Consider the following 19,855-nt stretch of genomic DNA (forward strand, 5'->3'; position numbering starts at 1 on the left):
CATCATCRTCATCATCATCATCATCATCATCATCTGCCGACTCGACCTCTCTGTTTATTAGATAGATGAGGGATATAATACAATAAATATAATAATAATAATAATAATATAACATTGATCATTGACTGTTTCATTGGTATTGAGTCTAACTCCATATACTAGTACCAACTGTTGGCTTTATCTATCTCTTGTCCAATCTGAGAATTMWTCATAACAACAAACAATATATAACTTCACAATAAACATTATCAACCGACCAATCAATCAATCTCAACACATCACTTACATATACAGATATTAATAGATTGATAGATATATATATATATATATAGATAGTATAATGAACGCATATAACTTTGTTAATCATTTAGAGTTCATGTCGTTGCCATCGACTAGAACAAAGGTGTTGTATCTGTATAGAAGGATATTCAGAATGGCCAATCAATGGGAGAAGCCAACAGAGAAAGAGGATATAAGGTAGGTTGTATATAAGAGTTGAGTTGTATCATCATCAACATGATAGTAACATCGTAGTCATTCCTCATTGATCATATGATATTATAGGACAGAGGCTAGAATATCATTTAGAAGGAACAAGGATCTGAAAGATGTTACAGAAATCGATGAGAAGATTGAGGAGGCAAGATCAAGGATGTTGCTGGCCTTGCACTACAAGTAGGTGTCCAAAGTACTACTACTACTACACGTTACTGGAAGGACTGACTGACTGACTGATTGACTCTACTTCATAGGATACCATACCCAAAGAAGAGTTACGCACCAAAGTCACAAGGAGTGATGCCTGCCCACAATGACCCAAACAACGAAGCAAACATCAATTGAATATATATATATAGATAGTGATGAGCGATCGTTGCTTGATGCAACATAACCATCGATTCTTCCTCTCTTGTACAGGTACATTCTCTTCATAGACAGATCAGATCATTCAGGACATTAACTATTATATTATCATTGTGATGGTTTAACAATGATATTGATATAATACAGAAATAGATATAGATAAAGTATCTATGCTCTCTTATCTCTCTTGTACAAGCAAGGAGTTAGAGTGTGTGTTGGTCATTGCTTAAGCATTGAAATATCCAACAACACACATTAGCACATTTTCACTGACTTTATCTCGGCACAACAGCAACACTTTCGGGATGATGCACCATCGTCAGATGGGTCTGGTATTCAAGCTCCCACCACCACATCCACCAGCTATGTCGTTGTTGTTGTGAACTGTTGTTATTGTTGTAGTTGTTGTTATAACATTAATATATTTAGTACTACTACTACTTTAGTTTATTACTATCAATCATAGACACTAGTGACTTTTGGTTTACCAAAGTTAAACGATTTGAAACAACAAACAAAGAAGAGTCGGTTGGGGCTAAAGGTCCAACAACCCCCGCACACACCAACAACAAATCAATCATTTGCAAAGGTTCTGACGACATCGGACAACATATTATCACATTCATACAATCATTCAATCAATCATTCATTCATATTAAGACCAAACAGAGACAAAGACACAGACAATGATTGAAATTAGAGACAGCACACTTACAGATGAGGTCAATCATCTGAACCAGAAGGATATACAGGAAAGGGTAAGTTGTTGATTGGTTGGTTGTACATTGATTGATTGTCCTTGCTCTAACATATCCACCCCAACTATAACAACAACAGCAAGACAAAGTTTTGGCCACATCTGGATGGAGAGACTGCATGACCTTTCTATATGACCTCTCCACAAGCTATGGATACATCCAAGAGGAGAGGCTACTACTCAACATCATATTACCAAAGTACACCAAACACAACTATCAACCAATGCAATTCGAGGTCACAATCAACTGTTCAAAGCCAGAGATCATTGCTGTAAGTGGCAACCTAAGTGGACCCCACCTGGAATGATCCCAACTAACCCATCAATCTTACAGGGTGTAACACCACAGACATCAAACTACTTGAACTTTGAAGGACAATGTGTCATTTGCTTCGAGAATGTTGGATCGGCCAAGAGGAAGGGTCTGCGCGCATTTGAGTTTGAGTGCAATGGTAGACAGTTCTTCCGCCAGTTCCCACCATATCCTTACTTCAACTTCCACAACATAATTATTGACAAGCAGCACATACCACAAGTTCTCACACTGGACACGATAAAGGAGCTGCTCGAGATGTGTGAGCGCATGCCCGGCTACAAGGTGGCGTCCAACTCGGATCGCGAGGGCACAGGTGTCACCAACATGTCGCATCGTCACTACCAGGCAGGCGACCACCCCTACGCCGTGTTTGAGGCTCGCGTCAAGAAGACCTACGACCTGCTCGGATGCCAGGTGATGTGGCTGCACCACCCATGCTGCTGTCTCAAAGTGGTGGGCAGCGACCGCGCACAGATGGAGCTGGCCGTCAACTCGGTGTTCAAGGCCTGGCGCACGGGCGACTTCCCCGCACTGCAACAGCCACTCCAGACCTGCTCATTCATATGCACGCTCAATCCCGTGACGTCCAACTTTGAGTTCATCCTGTTTGCGCGCAATGCCCAACAGCCCAGGTTCCTGACCAGGGCCACGCTGCAGTGTATCAAGAAGGAGTTTGTCGGAATATTCGAGCTGTGTGGCTATGGTATCCTGCCCGGCCGTCTAAAGGAGCAGCTCAAGCAGATAGAGAAGGTGTTGGAGTCGCACGAGCAGCAGCCCAACTTCCAGCAGCAGTATGATGACTCGTTACTGCTGCCCACCGATCTTCAGATGTTCCACGATTGGATCAAGGAGTTCTACGTGCAAGTAAGGCGTGACAACCCGACCATGTCGACCAAGAACGTCCTGGAGGAGACTCTCCAAACGACGTTCATAGCCATCCTCAAGGACAACAGTCCTGTCGATGAGGATGACGAGGCAACCATTGATCTCTGGATGTCACAGTGTCATTGATTGATTGGAGTTATATAACTCTTAGCATTAACATTGTAATAAAATCACGTGATTGATCAACCACAACCATTCTATCACTAACACTTCATTCAATCAATGATCATCATCATAACCCCCCACAACCAGATCAGTCAGGTGATCAGTTTGTGTGTCTGATGAGGGAGCAGCATGTTGTGTGTTGAAATAAGGAAGGGTCGCACACGGGTTACTTCAGTCAACAAGGGATTTCATTGATTGGGGATGGATTGATGGGCCACGCGCCGTACCAAAGCTCGTTGGTGATCCCTACATATAGGCATCAGTCTAGCTCCCAACCACCATCATCACCCATCACCTCCTCACTCATTGTATTGAATCAATCTATTCTATCTACATCCATTGCAAAGATATACTATATTCCTTCCTATTATCTCAACATGGACTTGATACAACTAAATATAATACTACTACTAATACTCCTTGTTTATTCATTTGTAAGTAGATTGATTGATTGATTAATGCTGATGGTCCACATCATTGACACCCCTCCCACTCTACCACTCTACCACTCCCTTCGATCATTGATCAGTTTACAAAGAACAGGAGATTCTCAAAGGATGACCCTAAAGGACCATGGGCATTACCATTGTTGGGTAATCTACATCTACTTGGAGATAATCCACATAGGAGTTTGACGGCATTGATGAAGTATTATGGTGGCTTCTATCGTATATGGATGGGCGATCATTATACTATTGTGGTCAGTGATCCACAGTTGGTCAGAGAGGTATGGGTCAAACAGTTTGACAACTTTGTCAATCGTCCACATCCCGCTTCGTTCGAGATCTACTCGGGCAACTTCCAAGATTTGGCCTTTAGTGATGAAGAACTGTGGCGCAAGAGTCGTGCACTCGTCTCCAACTCATTCACCAAGACCAAGATGAAGATCATCTATGGACATCTTGACAATCAGATCGATCAGCTGATCGCAACCATGAAGAATCATCAAGGAGTCCAACATCCAGTAAGTCAATCACTCACTGGAACTATTCCAATCACGCAATTACACTCTCCCACTCACTCAATCGAACAATCAATCATTATAGTTCTACTGCAGACCATATTACAGCAAGTTCGCACTCAACATTATATTCAAGTTGTTGTTCTCTGAGCAGATTGAGTATGAGGAGAGCGTGAATGAGGGAAAGATGGCAAGATTGACTGGACCCATTGCCGTGGTGTTTAAGAAGTTGGGCTCTGGCAGTGTCGATGACTATGTCTCTTTGCTCTATCCATTCTTTTACTTTTCAAGACGGTCATTCAATGCTGAAGTGATGAAGATCAAGTCATTCATGCGCGAAGTTTATGATGATCATGTTGCCAACCTCGATCCAGAGAACCCCAAAGACCTCCTGGACCTAATGATCATCGAATCTGATGGCAACAACATTGACAACATCCTACATGTTGGAATGGACTTTATGCTCGCAGGATGTATGTTAGTCTCTCTCTTTTGGAATCATTCCAATCTCAATCACTAACTCATTCATACGTCATTCAGCCGACAGCACTGCAGGAACAATTGAATGGTTCTGTTTGTTCATGATTAACAATCCAGAGATACAAGAGAAGGCCTACAATGAGTTGGTCACTGTGATTGGAAAGGGATGTAGACCAGATGTTAAGCATCGCGCCAACACACCATATATCAATGCAGCCATCAAGGAAGTTATGAGGATGCGACCCATTGGTCCATTGGGCATTCCAAGACAGGCCAAGCAAGACTGTATGGTTGGCGGATACTTTGTTCCAAAGGGAACTCAGATGATCCAGAACATCTACGGTCTGGCCAACAATGATCAATATTGGAAGGACCCACTAGTGTTCCAGCCCGAGAGATTCCTGGACAACTCACATCCAGATCGTTGTATTGCCTTTGGCATTGGCAATCGAAATTGTGTTGGACAGAATCTGGCACAGGATGAGCTGTACATTGCCTGTACCAATATCCTGATGAACTTTAGGTTGAAGACTGTTGATGGGCGATCATGTGACGAGACAGAGAGTATGTATATTCAATCAATCATTCGATCATTCGATCAATCATACTCACTCATCATCCACAATCAATCACTACTATAGTCTTTGGATTGACGATCCATCCAAATCCCTTCCCAATGCACATTGAGGAGCGTGTCTAATATATAAATATAAATGAATAAACCAAGATTGATGATTGGATTACATATCATTGTTTGTTTGTCTTTGATTGATTGGGGTGTTGTTATGGAGGATCTCCTACTGGGTAATCCTACGCATAAACAACGGTTAAGCTATTCTCCGCAGAGGTAGGTAGGCAATAAATTGTGCATGTATTATTCGAAGTAAGAGATAAGTCTATGCATACATTGCGTATGATTGCGACATCTCTAGATCAGACTGTTTTAAGGTTTGATTGAGGTATTTTAAGGTAACTGATTTGAAATACTCTTCAACCTTATCATTATATATACTATCAATTATTAATCATATTGTGGGAATACTCTATTCATCCACCCATTCTGTCCATTCAACAATGTTCAACAGATAGATAGAGAACATTTCATCAACCAGTCATTCAATCAAAGAAAGAGATAATTATTTGCCAGTTGGAAGTTGAAATGAAGGGGGGAGTCTTTGGAAAGTTAAAGGAAAAGATTGGGTGCGGTCTCATCCAAGTTAATTAAAGGGATGGAAGTGTACACCTTCCAGTTCCATGTATCTTTGATCAAAATAGGTGGATGCATGACTGGTTCACATGGTCTTACAATTGCCTACAGAGCGAGTGCAATATCCTTCGAACAAGCCGAAGGTTGCCTGGAGGCAGTCGTAGTCTGGCAGCAGTGAGGTGCGGAGGATACTCGAGGGGAATGGAAGTGAAACAGATGATCATCCATGGAAGGATAGGGTATTCATAAATGAATGATTGATTTTGGAAAGCCGGTTGTTTATTTACGTGGAGGACAGACGGGCTGTTGAGGACCGACTGGCCTCCGTGATCGAGTGTCCAGTGTTGCAATGAGCGGAGAGGCACGGGACTACTGAGGGACGGACGCGACGCTACTATGTTGCTTAGACATTTGGAACGTTCTGGGTGTTGTATCCCTTCTTCTTTCCGAAACCGGTGACAACGTTGACGAAACGACGGTTGTACAACAATCTCTTCTTGGCACGACCAACCTTGGACTTGCGGGTCTCCTTCTTCTCCACGTTTGGAGTAGCGTTTCTGACCTTACCAGCTCTGTTCAAACCTCCGTGAACCTTACCTATATAATAATAGTATCAAAAGTATTGATTGATTATCATTATGATCATAGATTGATTATTATGATTGATTGAATGAATGAGGTATGTTAGTATATGTATAGATAGGATGTAGCATTCCTTGAACTCATTCCCAAAGACAACGACGACGATGATGATTGATTGATTGATTTCTGTTGAATGTAATGTTGTTGCTCGACTTTGATTGATCGCCCTTCTTCATGTGCATCATTTGTTGAACAATCCCTTTGTTATTGTTGTCGACCGATATGCTGAGCATTGATATTGTTGTTGTTAATGCTGTTGATCCAACACATTGATCAATGTCTATTATCAATTGTTAATCTGGTTGTGCCGCTGTCATTGTTGTCGTGTTGTCGTTGCGTTGTCGTAGTCGTTGTAGTTGTCGTCGTCGTCCATTGGGTAAGAGTCCAAGGTAGTAGCCTTGGCAGGCAGCACACAAGTCAAGTAGTGATAGACATACCCATTTTGTGTGATGTGTTATGTTCGTTCGAGAAAAAAAGGATGAGTCAACTGTGTCGCAGCCTTGTTTTGATCTCTTTCATTCGTTCAACTTGTGCGTCTCACAAACATTGAGAGAAATTGAAGAAAATTAAAACAAAAATAAATTTAAATGTGAAAGAAACCCACTTTGAGCGATTCACCCTCCTTTCATTTCAAAATGAATGCCCGGGCATACATTACTAACACTAACTTCTCATTTGTGGGATTAGCAATTCATTTCGGTGTTTGACTTCACTTCCCCGACATGCTGACGAGATTAAAGGTGTAGCGTGTCCAATCTAATATATTACAATAGCAATAGAAGTAGTAGTACAGCACAAACACATATATTATTATTATTATTATTTATTATACAGATACAGAGATAGAGATACAACAACAATAACAACAACAAAGATGTCAGATATTGGTTGGGAAAGAATGATGACTGCTGTGATTGCGTTCACGACAAACTTGTCTTGTATACCATTGGGCTACGAGTGTATTAGACGTGGACATGCTTATGAGGCCGTGATTGGAGCTGCTTGTGCAATCTCATCGATGATGTATCACGTTGGCGAGATATATGAGAAGACGGCCTGGTTCCAAATGTCAGGCCTCAACGCAGACAAGTGGCACAGACTGGACAACATCTTCACGATCCTGTCGTTCCAGGCGATGATGTTCTACCTGATGGAGTACAACCATCCGCAGATCGTCGACCTGCTGCGATGGGTGTTCTTGGTGTTCACATTGTACTGCCAGATGCGCGACCCCTGGAACCTGCTGTTCACCATCCTCCCAATCTTGCTGTCGGTGTTCCTGTTGGTCTGCACGCACATCTACAAGCGACGTGTTCCAGAATGGTTGAAGACGAGACATTTTATGTATGGCGTTGGCACGCTCTTGGTGGCGGCCTTCTTCTTTGCTCGTGGCTTGGACGATGAGAATGACTATCTACGCATCAATCATGGCATCTGGCATTTACTCGTTGGCTTTGCATTCTGGTTCATCTTCCAGTCGCGGTCCAAGCATCTCAAGAGCCATTTACATGTAAGTCGTCGGCATCGAGTCGGTGAATCATCACCATCCTACAAGGTTTGAGTGAGTGATTGAGTGATTGCAATGATTGAGCCCTTGCTGTCCACGTGTAACAAAGGGTATCAACTGACCCATCCATCCATCACCCTCTCTCCATCTCTCATCCAGAAGAGCTTCTAATGTAGCTCATCAATGGTCGCGAGACCCTGACGCAGCTGGACTCTGGACAACATATCTACGAGGACATGTTCATCCCTAGACGAGCGCAATGTACATGGAAAGATAACAATGACCATTATGTTTATATAAGACCATCATTAAAGAGAGGGTAGCGATGCCCTTCGTTCGATTATATATAGAGTTGAGAAGTTGGATGTTGGAAGTTGGAAGTTGGAAACTGCGTTGGATGTATGAATGTTAGGATGGTGGAGAGTGAGACTAGTTTACTCTCCAAGTGCACTTGGTATTGGTGGAGGCGTGGCGGATGGTATGTCATTGTTGGACTTCTTCTTTCGTTTGTTTCCGGTTGGCAATGGCCAGTCCTCACGATTGGGCAGCACCATCATGTCGAACAACTCCGACTTTAGCTTGTTGACGATCATCTTGGCGATCTTTGGCATGTTTAGGTAGCTGAATGTCTTTGACTCGCCTATCGACGTGTCGATCTCAATCTCACACTCGGGCTCTTCGTAGAAGCCCACCCAGACGCGCTTGGTCGGTGGCGGCAGACATTGTAGATTCATGCGGCCATGCAGCGACTTGACCAACACAGATATCACCAAAGGAATCGATATAGTCCTGCCTCGAATGCTGAATGACACTTCAATCTTGATCGTCAGTGTAAGTCCGCCATGATAATTTACAACAAGGTCTACACTCTGTTGTTGTTGTTGTTGTTGTCGCGCGCAAGTAGGTGTGGCGGGAGTGAGTGGAGGTGAGGTAAGTACATGAATGGCTTGACTGGAACTGTTGATTGAGATACATACCATTTCACCTTGGGGCGTGATGAACATTAGTTCAGCGTCTTGTAGGATTGGTAGGTTGGGACCAAACTCAAGGTTCTGTAATGTGATGCTTTTCTAAAATGCGCGTTGTGGCGATGGCAACAGTGATGAGAGGGAGAAGGAACAATGTTAGTCCATCGATCAACTCATCATTGTCCTCATCCAAACAAACAAACAACAACAACATACCAGTATTGATGGCTTCTTTAGCTTGTTAAGCTTCTTTGTGATCTTGGATGAGACAAAAGCGAGAAGTTCGTCAGTGTCGTAGAGGTTAAAGAACACTCGACCGACAAGTACGTTCAACCAATCGTATTGTGAGGCACTCGGACCGGATACCTGTCCATCCAATGTTGGCAGTAGACTTGAGATTGATTTGAGTGACGATGGTGGCATCTTTGCCGTTTGTTGTGGCGATGACGCTCCATTTGATACCGTTGGTGATGAGTTGATTGAACGTTCGATCATGATCGAGTCCTCCAAGGCTGATGACAGTGACTGGTTGGGTGAGACGACTAGTGGCGTCGCTGGCGACTTGGGGGATGAGGTGCCCGTCGTCGACTTCTTCTGTCCAGTGGGTGATTGCAGTGAGGCGGCGGCGCCATTGTGCATGCTGCCAAAGGTTGCCTGATGCACGGATGGCACGCTGGCGCGCGATGGCAGATCTAGGAAGAACTGCTGGCTGCGCTTGCTCTCGTCCTGATCGTCCTGTGTCTTCTTCAATGTGATTGACGCGGCTTCCCTGAGGAACCAGAACCACGTCTCAAGCTCCTTGCCATTCTCCAAATAGAAGTTCAGCACCTTTGAATGGAACAGTAGCTCCCTCTCGGCATGCATTATAGCAATACCATTCTTCTTATGGAACTTTGATGTCTTGTTACGAATGACACTAAGTACACATCCATCAATGCAAAGTATACCAACGGCAGATGTATCCTGTTTTGATTGATCGCGATTGATTGATTGTGTGTGCGAGTGTGTGAGTGAGTGTCATGTGACCGCCCAGTGACATCATCATCATCACACATACAGTGGCATGCTTGAACAGGAACAACATGTTAGTCTTGAGCACACAATGGTACCATTCTTGTATCTCTGAGCTACTGTTGTCGTCTGGCTTCTTGATGAGTACTCTTCCTCTCTTCTCAGAGTTGAATCTTGATGTGCTTGATCTCTGTGTGGCACAGTAGACTGTGTTAGCTAGCTAGCTAGAGGTCTTACACATTTGGTTATCTCACTTACCATCTCCGCTCTGTCTTGGGCAGCTTTAGCCAGGACATCCTTGAACTCGGTCCTGTCTACATTTGCCTGAGCAGTCTCCAAGAACCTGACGATCATGTACACTACACTGATGACCACGGAGAACACTCCAAACAGGAATGAGAAGATGTGAGCAAACATGTTGTTGTTATTGTTATTGTTGGTGATGTGTTGCCAGTTGTAAGGCCCTTAACCAATCAACCCCCTTTGATATCAATGTCCAATGGCCTTGTCTTGTGTATCCTTTGTGCTTGTGTCTAATCGTGATTGATTGAGATTGAATGAATATACTATCTATATCTACTATATCTATATCTATATACACTTGATTTGGAATAAAGGTGATTGGATTGATCAATAGACTTTGGAGGTGTGGTGGGGGTTTGAGTGCCAGCTTTGATGAGTCCCGAGCCCTGGACTTAAAGGATGCAAGCCCCCATCACTTTGAAGGTAAATTGGATGACACACACTCCACAAAACACAATAAATGAATGAAATTTAGATTACAAGGTGTCGAACAATGTCAGCATGGAGTCGTGGAAGGTCCTAACCGATGGTCAATGGTACTTCCAATACATCCAGTGCACTGGACCATCAATCGTCAATCAATACAGTTGAATGAGTAAGTGAATAGGATACAAGACTTTTCATTTGATTGATTGAGTGAATGAATAGATGGTGTTCATCAAAGTTGATGGACCTAGTGCGTGTGAATGAATGACTGACTGACTGACTGATTGATTAGTTGGCGCTGAGTAGGAAGTTGGTGGCAGCATTCAGATCGTTTTGTGTACGCTGCAGTGCTATTATGGCTTGTTGTCTGTCGAAACCCATGGCCTCTAGCATTTGGATGTTCTCCTCGGATGGTGGCGCATTGAACATTGGTTGCAGTATGTTCTGCATACGTTGTTGCTGCTGCTGTACACGACTTTGATTCTCTATCAGTGGCCGCATACTGGTTGGTTTGTTGGGCGATTGCAACAGCGGCAGGATCCACTTGTTGCACAGGTTGACGAGGCCGGCGGGCATCCTCCTCTTTTTGAGATTGAACACGTCGATGTGATAGAGAGTGCCGGCGACAATGCCCATCACACTCTGGGCAATGTTGGAGTTACTGCCAATCAGCAGTGAGGCTGCCGTCAGATAGGCAAAGATCTTGTCGTTGAATGGGAATCCAAATAGTTTGAACCATCGTGTCGATGGTATCTCCTTGAAGAACAGTACCAGACCAGCAAAGATGAGTCCATATGGTCCAGGTGATCCAGCTGATCCCCTTCTAAATATTACAATATATGCCAACTGTAACATTGTCGTCATAATCAATGATGACAATATGAATATCTAGTTTGATTGATTGATTGATTGATTGATAGTTAGAGTCTATTCATTGATTGATGGATCGACATGTGATGACACATACACTATACTTTGATGAACCCATTGTCCTCTCGAATAGCCTGAATGTATATAGAAGTGCTGAACCAAAGACTACTTCGTATATCGATGTGAAGTGGAAGTGATTGGTGAATAGTGATAGTAGTGACTGTAGTTGTGCTGCCTCTGTCCCCGTTGATGTCTTCTTTGCTTTGGCATTCATATATGTCAATATGATTGAACTACCAATTACAGTAAACAGTAGAACCTTTGTAATTGGTGCATTCTCTACAATATCAATTGATTGATCAAGTCAGTCATTCATTCATTCATTCAGATCAGTCTCTTTGTCAACATACGCAATCCAGCTGGTCCTGCATTATACATGTCTATATATGATTGTTTGATTGTATGTATGTATGTATGTATGTATGTATGTATGTATGAATGAATGTATATGTATTAAGATATAATGGAGTAATCTATAGATTGGCGAAGAACTGATCAGAGAGTGAGTGTGAGTGTGTGTGTTTAATGTTTGATTGTCGACAAGTTCACTGAAGTTATGATGGGAATGTCAATGTATGATGCATCGAAAATGATGACATGATTATAATGAAGTTAGTGTTGACTAATGATCTTCATTCTATACTATTCTATTTGTCTCCACTCTCCATCCATCAAATATAACATTTGATGAACATTGATTTGATAACTAGTTGTTACACCTTGGGGAATGGAAAGCAAGGTCATTGTAATCAATCATGGCGCACATAGTTTGAAGCTTGGATTGGCATCGGACAACATACCAAAGATCATTCCAAACTACATTGCCAGGAGGATCAAACCAAGTGTCACTCAACTGAAACAGCAGCAACAACTACTACAACAACAACAACATAATGTACAGAAAGTGCAACAACATCAACAACAACAAGATCAGAGACCGACAACAACAGAGGAAGTGAAGAATGAACAATCATCATCAATGACATCAGATATAACAAAAGACCCAACTGATATGTTGGTCAACAAACCAATCAATGGTGATCAACCTCTCGAATCATCAAATCCCGACATCACTCAATCAATCAAGTCCGAGGCTACATCAGTTGACATCATCAATTCGGATGGATCCTCCACTACTGGCACTCAATCAACATCAACAGAAAACGATACCAACTCAACATCAACATCGACATCAATGGATACAGACTCCAAGCCACATCAAGAAGATACAAAGATAAGCGAGATGGCGAAGCCTGTTGAGGACGCCCCACCACAAACACTATCACAGCCACAACCACAGCCAAGCACTGTTGAGAGCGAACCAATGAACTTGGATGTTGGCGGTGGCACCAATGACAACGATCAATCAATGCTACTTGATGTGGACGACTCTTCTGCAGTATCTACCAATGCTCATTCATTGCTTTCACCAGCTGATGTGGGCACGATCAATGGTACAGATCAACAAGCCAGCAGTGCGTCTGCGGCCATCGAGCTGACTGGCATCACTCCAGCACTCTCTGACGATATCCTTCGTCTCAAGATCAGCTCAATCAAAGATATACAACAGACCATGAAGGATGCGGCCAAGTCACTGCCGCTGATCAACAAGGATGTGGTGGTCAATGCCAAGTTACCAAAGCAGGCAACAATATATAATGAGTCTAACTCGATAGCGATAGAGACCGACACGACGGGCAAGAAGAGGAAGAAGAAGAGGAAGACTATGACTGCGACGGGCAGCACCAACAACGATCAGGTGGCGCCCGAGCCCAAGCGTGGCGCATCCAGTGCTCAGTCCCTCCTGGAGGGCGTCCAGGCAATCGATCTGGAACAGGTCGACTACTGTATTGGCGATGATGCCATTCGTGCAAGCAAGGACACCGAACACTGGGTATGCTACCAACCCCTTATCGCGGCCACACTATTCAACGTCACCAAGAACAAGTCACTTCGACACCTGCTCGACGACCTTGTCCAAATGTGGAAGTTCGCCATCCAACGTTATCTCAACATCTCGCCTCAAGAGCTCAACGTATGTCACGCCTGGAATCATACCATTCAGTCGATCATTCAATCAATCATAGTACTAACTCATGGCCGCGCAGTCATATGGATGTGTCTTTGTTGTTCCAGACATATTGGACAGGAGAGAGCTCAAGGAGGTGACGAACTTGCTGCTGAGGGAGATGCCATTCACCAGTGCATTGCTGTATCAAGAGTCGGTATGCTCGATCTTTGGCGCATCAGTGGGCACAGCATGTGTCGTGGACATTGGCCACAAGTCAGTGACAATATCATGTGTGGACGAAGGCTATTTGATACCGCAATCACGTATCCATTTGAAGTATGGCGGTGAGAGTATCACCAGGCTGTTGGCATACCTCCTATACCAGGCGGACCAAACAGACACTCATCCGCCGGTCCACAAGTATCACTTCCCCGTACCCTACTGCGACCTTGACTTGGCCTACTACTTCAACCAAATGGAGACCATAAAGAATGAGAATGCCAACTTGTACTTGGTAAGTATGACCCGTGTACGTGGATGGCATGATCATCACTCACTCATTCAATCAATCAATCATTGGATGACATTAGAATGATGAAGGCAGGATCAGACATTCAACGCTGGGCGTGAAGGAAACACCGCCACAGGCAACAAGCCAGACAACAGTGAGATACTCGTTCAATGGAGATGAGGCGTATAAGGTGGCCACAATGTCATTATTCCACCCGAATAGTTTAAAGCCATTCCGCGCAGACATTTCTCCTCTGACAGACTATGAGGAGTTGTTTGATGACTCCAAACAACAGGAGGCAGCAGGCGGCGAGAGGAATCTGGTCTTGCCACTGGACGTGGCCATACACAAATCAATCAAGCAATCAGTCGATCGTTCGGACTTTAGGAAGAAGTACTACAACAACATATTGGTCGTTGGAGGTGGTGCACTGATCGCTGGTCTGGAGGATATGTTGAAGCTCAGGCTACAATCGCCACAAGAAGATACCAGCTCATCTTCATCATCAGCAACGACAACGACGACTACCACCGCACCACCAACAACAACAGCAGCTTATACACAGAATGTACGACAGGACATGGATGTTAGGAATATGAGCTGGAAGGGTGGTGCCATCCTTGGATGTTTGGAGAGCTCCAAAGAGATCTGGATCACAAGGAGTGAGTGGAAGGAGGGCATGAACTCAAGCATCATTAAAGATAAGTTGAGCTTTTAACTGAATGTTATTCATTCGATGATTGATTGATGTTGTTGAACAGAGTTGACGTTGAAGTGTGGCGCCACAAAAGGTTGTTTATTAGACTACGCTCTATGTGTGGCTGGGCATTGATATCGAATATCGTTTGATGATTTACAAGTAAGTCCGACTACTTCTTCTTCTTCTCTCTCTCCTGAATATAACTAATTAACTTTTCGCGCTTGTTGTTTGGTTCTTTGTTGTTATTGTATTTGTAGATATAACATAACATCTTTAGACACCACCGACGAGAATGTTGTTGATTGGGATGTGAATCAGCTTGACGAAGAATCCAATGAAACCCATGATGAGGAATCCAACCAAAGTAGCAAGAGCAATCTTTTGGAACTCTGTTCAATCATCAAGTATTATTGTTAGTAGTTGTACTCAATCAATCAATCAATCAACTTGATTCATGAATCAACTAAACATACCTTGCTGGTCCGGCTTGGTGCACTTCTTGAACAGACGGATAGAGTTCTTGGCGAACTCCTTAAGTGGTGTGGCGGTCTCTTCTACTAAGTCCATTGTGTATATTATATATTATATATATGTGTATGTTATTACTGAATCAATCAATTAAATGAGTAATGTCAGCATGAATGTGGGTCAAAGTAAGAGGCACAACTGCAGCCAGCTCAAAGTCAAACACACAATCAAACTTGAACATGCATTCAACTCATCACTCTCTCACTTTGACACACAACACACAAAAAAATAAACAACCAAAAGTCAGATGAATGACCAAGTTTGACAAACTTCTGCTCGAACTTCCCTTGAATTATTGCTATTTAATTCTGATTTAATTTGACAAACGAACGAACTCCCACTCACACACATTCAAAGATCGCTCGAAACAGAAGTTTACTCTATTACATCATTGATTCGAATAACATACATATAGTGTACTCACTTTGATCATTCATTCATTCATTCAATCAATCAATCAATCAAACGAAAGAAGAAGTTGAAGAATGGACGATACAAAGAGGAAAGCACATAGGAAGTCAAAGGTTGGCCAAAAGGCCGAGAAGAAGAAGGCAGTCAAACAGAGAAAGTTAGGAATAACAAAGGAGGTCAGATCAAAGAATCCAAAGGCATTCGTATTCTCATCGGCACATGCTGCACTCAAAGCACAGAGACGTTCACTCGACTTGCATCAAAAGCGTGTCGACCTACCAGTCCTCGATCAATCAGGTACCGCTGACGAAGTACCTCCCATCGTCATTGCAGTAGTTGGTCCACCACAAGTTGGCAAGGTATGTTCATTCATTCGTAGGTTCAATCGTTCACTCATACTCACTCGAACATTCAATCAATCAATCAAATATAGTCCACACTCATTAGATCATTGATCAAGAATTATACAAGATATTCGGTTGGTGATATAAAGGGACCAATCACTATTGTGGCCAGTAAGAGACGTAGGATTACATTTGTTGAGTGTAATAATGATATCAACTCTATGATCGATACGGCAAAGATTGCCGATTTGGTATTGTTGCTGATTGACGCCAGTTTTGGATTCGAGATGGAGACGTTTGAGTTCCTCAACATCCTCCAAACACATGGATTCCCCAAGGTCATCGGTATTCTTACTCACCTCGATGGCTTCAAGAACAACAAGACACTCAAGAAGACCAAGAAGAAGTTAAAGGATCGTTTCTGGACTGAGATCTATCAGGTATGATTCCATTCATTCATTGATCATCATATCCACAGTGACTGGAGCTATTCCAATCACTCAATCACTCGCTCCAACACCATCATGATCCATGGGTCCATCCCATTCATCTCTCATTCACTCACTCAATCACTGGAACCATTCCAATCACTCACTCACTCAATCACATGATCACCACCCACGAACTATTCCACTGACTCAATCAATCAAATAGGGCGCCAAACTCTTCTACCTCTCTGGTATGATTCATGGAAAGTATCCAAAGCAGGAGATACATAACTTGGCCAGGTTCATTTCTGTTGCCAAACTCATTCCACTCAGCTGGCGCAACACTCATCCTTATGTGTACGTCGACCGTTTCGAAGATACGACAGACGTCGAGCAGATCAAGCAGCGACCAAAGGACGACAGATCCATCTGTCTCTATGGTTATGTGCGTGGCACCTATCTCAAGCCTCACATGAAGGTACACATTCCAGGTGCTGGTGACTTCCGCATGAAGTCGATCACACCACTCAGCGACCCATGTCCACTGCCCGATGAGCGCAAGAAGGTGCTCAACGGTAAAGAGCGACTCATATATGCCCCAATGGGTGACATTGGCAACGTCCTGTACGATAAGGATGCAGTCTACATCAATCTCCCAGACAACAGGATCAACTTCTCAAAGATCAAAGGTATGATGTGATTGAATAATCGTTTGAATGAGCTCGCAACTGACATTTCTACATCAACAGAGGGCAAGATCGTGGAGAAGGACAGCGATGATGAATACCAGGAGGATGGTGACCAGGAGTCAGATGATGAGATGGGCGACCAGGGAGTTGGAATGGTCAGGAAGCTGCAGAATACTAGAGTGGGCCTTGATGAGAAGATGGAGGAGTCAGAGGTGTCACTGTTCTCAAACAGTGCTCCAATCAAGCTGAAACCAATCTCAAACAAGAGGAGAGCCGATCTGGACCGCGTGGACGAGCTGAGCGATAGCGAGTACTATGGCGGCGAGCCCGAGCAACAAACACAGCTGGCCACGGCCAAGTCGACCACCAAGAAGGTCGAGGTGCGCGAGATTGTCGACGGCCGTGAGAGAAGGAAGGTCAAGTTTGTGCAACTCAAGAAGGTGCCAACCGACCTGGCCAGTGACGAGGAGGACGACGATGACGTCAATGGCGCAGCAGAGGGCATGGACAGCGATGATGACCAATCTGACGAAGACGACCAAGACGATGACGATGATGGAGAGCACAAAGTACAAGATGACAGTGATGTCGAAGGAGAGAATCTACGATTCGACGACGAAGATGATGGCAGTGATGTAGAGTTGGACGACGAAGAGTACTATGACCCAGCCAACGAGGACAATGACCTCGAGGGTGAGGACGAAGATGAGGATGATGAAGACGAGGAAGAGGTGGAGGTCGACGATGATGAAGACGAGGACGAGGAAGAGGAGAGCTCCAAGTGGAAACAGAACATGAGCAATCACTTCCAAGCCAGCAAGTTGATCAATCAAAAGGTCAACTTGGCCAAGCTCATTTATGGAGACCAATCACAGTCCAAGAAGGACACAAACAACAATGACGACGATGAGGACGATGATGGCGAGTTCTTCAAGGTCAAGAAGGGTGGATTCGGCTCGATGAGACTCAAGAAGGACATTGAGGCACAGCAGTCCACTGGACTCAATCAACTCGATTCATCAAAGAACACTGCATCAGTTACACACACCAACGAGTTCAGAGACGCACCCGACGTTAAGGCTCTGCTCATGTCAAGATTCGTGGACAAGGACGAGCTGGCCGCCCATGGTGCCGTCGGTCGCGAGGGTGACCAAGACGACGAGGTACTGTTTGGCGACTTTGAGGATCTTGAGACTGGCAAGAAGTTTGGTCCAGGCGGCAAGGAGGCTGGCGATGACGATGAGAAGGATGCGGACGACTCAGAGGACGAAGATGGCGACAAGAAGGGCTCAAAGAAGGGAGGCAACGGCGACAAGGACGATGATGACAAGGAGGCCAACTTTGACGAAGACAGGAATAGAAACAAGGAGCGTAAGGAGCGCGAGATCAAGAGGATCAATGCCAAGTACGAGGCCGAGGAGGAGGACTATGCCCACGAGATGACCGAGGCCGTCAAGAGACAGCGCGCCATCAACGAGGCAGAGTTTGCCAAGGATGACAAGCTGAGCCGTATGCAATACGCCGGTTTCCCCATCGGTGTCTATGTGCGCATCGAGTTTGAGGCCGTACCCTACGAGTTTGCACATCACTTTGATCCACACTACCCATTGCTCGTCGGTGGCCTGCAGGCCAACGAGGAGAACCTGGGCATGGTCAACGTCAAGATCAAGAAGCACCGCTGGCACAAGAAGCTGCTAAAGACGAACGACCCCCTGATCATCTCGATGGGCTGGCGCCGCTTCCAGACCATGATGCTGTACTCGATTCAGGACATCAACGGCCGTAACAGAATGTTGAAGTACTCGCCGGAGCACATGCATTGCCAGGGCAGCTTCTACGGCCCGATGACGCCGCCCGGCACGGGCTTCATCGCCTTCACACAGCTCAACTCCAAGCAGGCGTCGTTCCGAGTGAGCGCCAACGGCATCATTCTGGACCTGGACAGCACGATCAACGTGGTCAAGAAGCTGAAGCTGACCGGTCGCCCCTCCAAGATCCTCAAGAAGACGGCCTTTGTACAGGGCATGTTCACATCACGTCTCGAGGTGGCCAAGTTCGTGGGCGCCACCGTGCGCACCGTGTCTGGAATTCGTGGACAGATCAAGAAGCCGCTGAGCGCACCCGAGGGTGCCTATCGTGCCACATTCGAGGACAAGCTGCTGATGAGCGACATCATCTTCCTGAGGACCTGGTATACTATCCAACCAACCAAGTTCTACACACCCGTCACCAACATACTCAAGCAGGACAAGTCCGAATGGCAGGGCATGAAGACCGTGGGCCAGCTGCGTTACGAGCACGGCCTGAGGGCGCCCATCAAGGAGGACTCTGTGTATCGCGAGATCGAGCGTCCCAAGCGCGAGTACCGTCCAATGGAGATCCCAGCCTCACTTCAGAACCAGCTGCCATTCGACCTCAAGCCCAAGTTCAAGAAGGAGAGGAATGAGGCCGATGCGCTGTTGTCACATCGCGCCGTCGTCCTCGAACCACACGAGAAGCGTGTCGCCGACCTGATGAACAAACTCGAGATGATCAGGAATAAGAAGATCATGAAGGAGCGTCAACATTCAGAGGCCAAGCGTAAAGAGAACCAAAGAGTCAAGAACAAAGAGAAAGAGAAGATGGAGGAGCGCCAGAAGGAGCAAAAGAAGCGCAAGTTCAAGATCGATGCTCTCAAGTCAAAGAAGAAGCCAAAGCAGCATGCTTAACTTTATTAATTAAACAACTCATCATCATTACATGATGTGATATATATATATATATTATACAAATATAACTCAACGAAATTTATCGCGTGAGGGTATGTCCGCG

General features: G+C 44.6%; 10 protein-coding genes across 10 annotated transcripts; 6 read left to right on the plus strand and 4 right to left on the minus strand.

Moving 5' to 3' along the window:
* Window positions 1–376: 376 nt before the first annotated feature.
* Window positions 377–843, plus strand: SAMD00019534_071250 (hypothetical protein; the record flags this gene model as incomplete). The annotated part of the gene is made up of 3 exons (XM_012897532.1): window positions 377–477; window positions 565–675; window positions 753–843. 3 exons carry the CDS (start codon window positions 377–379, stop codon window positions 841–843), a joined length of 303 nt encoding a protein of 100 aa, XP_012752986.1.
* A 707-nt stretch (window positions 844–1,550) lies between these two features.
* Window positions 1,551–2,948, plus strand: SAMD00019534_071260 (hypothetical protein; the record flags this gene model as incomplete). The annotated part of the gene is made up of 3 exons (XM_012897533.1): window positions 1,551–1,622; window positions 1,702–1,893; window positions 1,956–2,948. The coding sequence occupies 3 exons, from the start codon at window positions 1,551–1,553 to the stop codon at window positions 2,946–2,948; spliced, it is 1,257 nt and encodes a 418-aa protein (XP_012752987.1).
* A 416-nt stretch (window positions 2,949–3,364) lies between these two features.
* SAMD00019534_071270 (hypothetical protein) lies at window positions 3,365–5,125 on the plus strand (the record flags this gene model as incomplete). The annotated part of the gene is made up of 5 exons (XM_012897534.1): window positions 3,365–3,421; window positions 3,517–3,951; window positions 4,034–4,421; window positions 4,489–4,992; window positions 5,070–5,125. Coding segments are annotated over 5 exons (1,440 nt in total), but the record flags the coding sequence as incomplete, so codon positions are not given.
* A 776-nt stretch (window positions 5,126–5,901) lies between these two features.
* Window positions 5,902–6,198, minus strand: SAMD00019534_071280 (hypothetical protein; the record flags this gene model as incomplete). Its single annotated transcript, XM_012897535.1, has 1 exon — window positions 5,902–6,198. A coding segment is annotated over one exon (297 nt), but the record flags the coding sequence as incomplete, so codon positions are not given.
* Window positions 6,199–7,124: 926 nt separating this feature from the next.
* Window positions 7,125–7,832, plus strand: SAMD00019534_071290 (hypothetical protein; the record flags this gene model as incomplete). The annotated part of the gene is made up of 1 exon (XM_012897536.1): window positions 7,125–7,832. A coding segment is annotated over one exon (708 nt), but the record flags the coding sequence as incomplete, so codon positions are not given.
* A 386-nt stretch (window positions 7,833–8,218) lies between these two features.
* Window positions 8,219–10,180, minus strand: SAMD00019534_071300 (hypothetical protein; the record flags this gene model as incomplete). Its single annotated transcript, XM_012897537.1, has 5 exons — window positions 8,219–8,653; window positions 8,762–8,854; window positions 8,969–9,715; window positions 9,810–9,953; window positions 10,022–10,180. The coding sequence occupies 5 exons, from the start codon at window positions 10,178–10,180 to the stop codon at window positions 8,219–8,221; spliced, it is 1,578 nt and encodes a 525-aa protein (XP_012752991.1).
* Window positions 10,181–10,780: 600 nt separating this feature from the next.
* SAMD00019534_071310 (hypothetical protein) lies at window positions 10,781–11,636 on the minus strand (the record flags this gene model as incomplete). The annotated part of the gene is made up of 2 exons (XM_012897538.1): window positions 10,781–11,380; window positions 11,460–11,636. 2 exons carry the CDS (start codon window positions 11,634–11,636, stop codon window positions 10,781–10,783), a joined length of 777 nt encoding a protein of 258 aa, XP_012752992.1.
* Window positions 11,637–12,149: 513 nt separating this feature from the next.
* SAMD00019534_071320 (hypothetical protein) lies at window positions 12,150–14,662 on the plus strand (the record flags this gene model as incomplete). The annotated part of the gene is made up of 3 exons (XM_012897539.1): window positions 12,150–13,457; window positions 13,531–13,947; window positions 14,024–14,662. 3 exons carry the CDS (start codon window positions 12,150–12,152, stop codon window positions 14,660–14,662), a joined length of 2,364 nt encoding a protein of 787 aa, XP_012752993.1.
* A 255-nt stretch (window positions 14,663–14,917) lies between these two features.
* On the minus strand, window positions 14,918–15,211 carry SAMD00019534_071330 (hypothetical protein; the record flags this gene model as incomplete). The annotated part of the gene is made up of 2 exons (XM_012897540.1): window positions 14,918–15,033; window positions 15,118–15,211. 2 exons carry the CDS (start codon window positions 15,209–15,211, stop codon window positions 14,918–14,920), a joined length of 210 nt encoding a protein of 69 aa, XP_012752994.1.
* Window positions 15,212–15,657: 446 nt separating this feature from the next.
* SAMD00019534_071340 (hypothetical protein) lies at window positions 15,658–19,752 on the plus strand (the record flags this gene model as incomplete). The annotated part of the gene is made up of 4 exons (XM_012897541.1): window positions 15,658–15,942; window positions 16,017–16,367; window positions 16,582–17,044; window positions 17,105–19,752. 4 exons carry the CDS (start codon window positions 15,658–15,660, stop codon window positions 19,750–19,752), a joined length of 3,747 nt encoding a protein of 1,248 aa, XP_012752995.1.
* Between the last annotated feature and the right edge of the window lie 103 nt (window positions 19,753–19,855).

Source organism: Acytostelium subglobosum (assembly GCF_000787575.1).
Source record: "Acytostelium subglobosum LB1 DNA, scaffold: scaffold14, whole genome shotgun sequence".
Classification (NCBI taxonomy): Eukaryota; Evosea; class Eumycetozoa; order Acytosteliales; family Acytosteliaceae; genus Acytostelium; species Acytostelium subglobosum.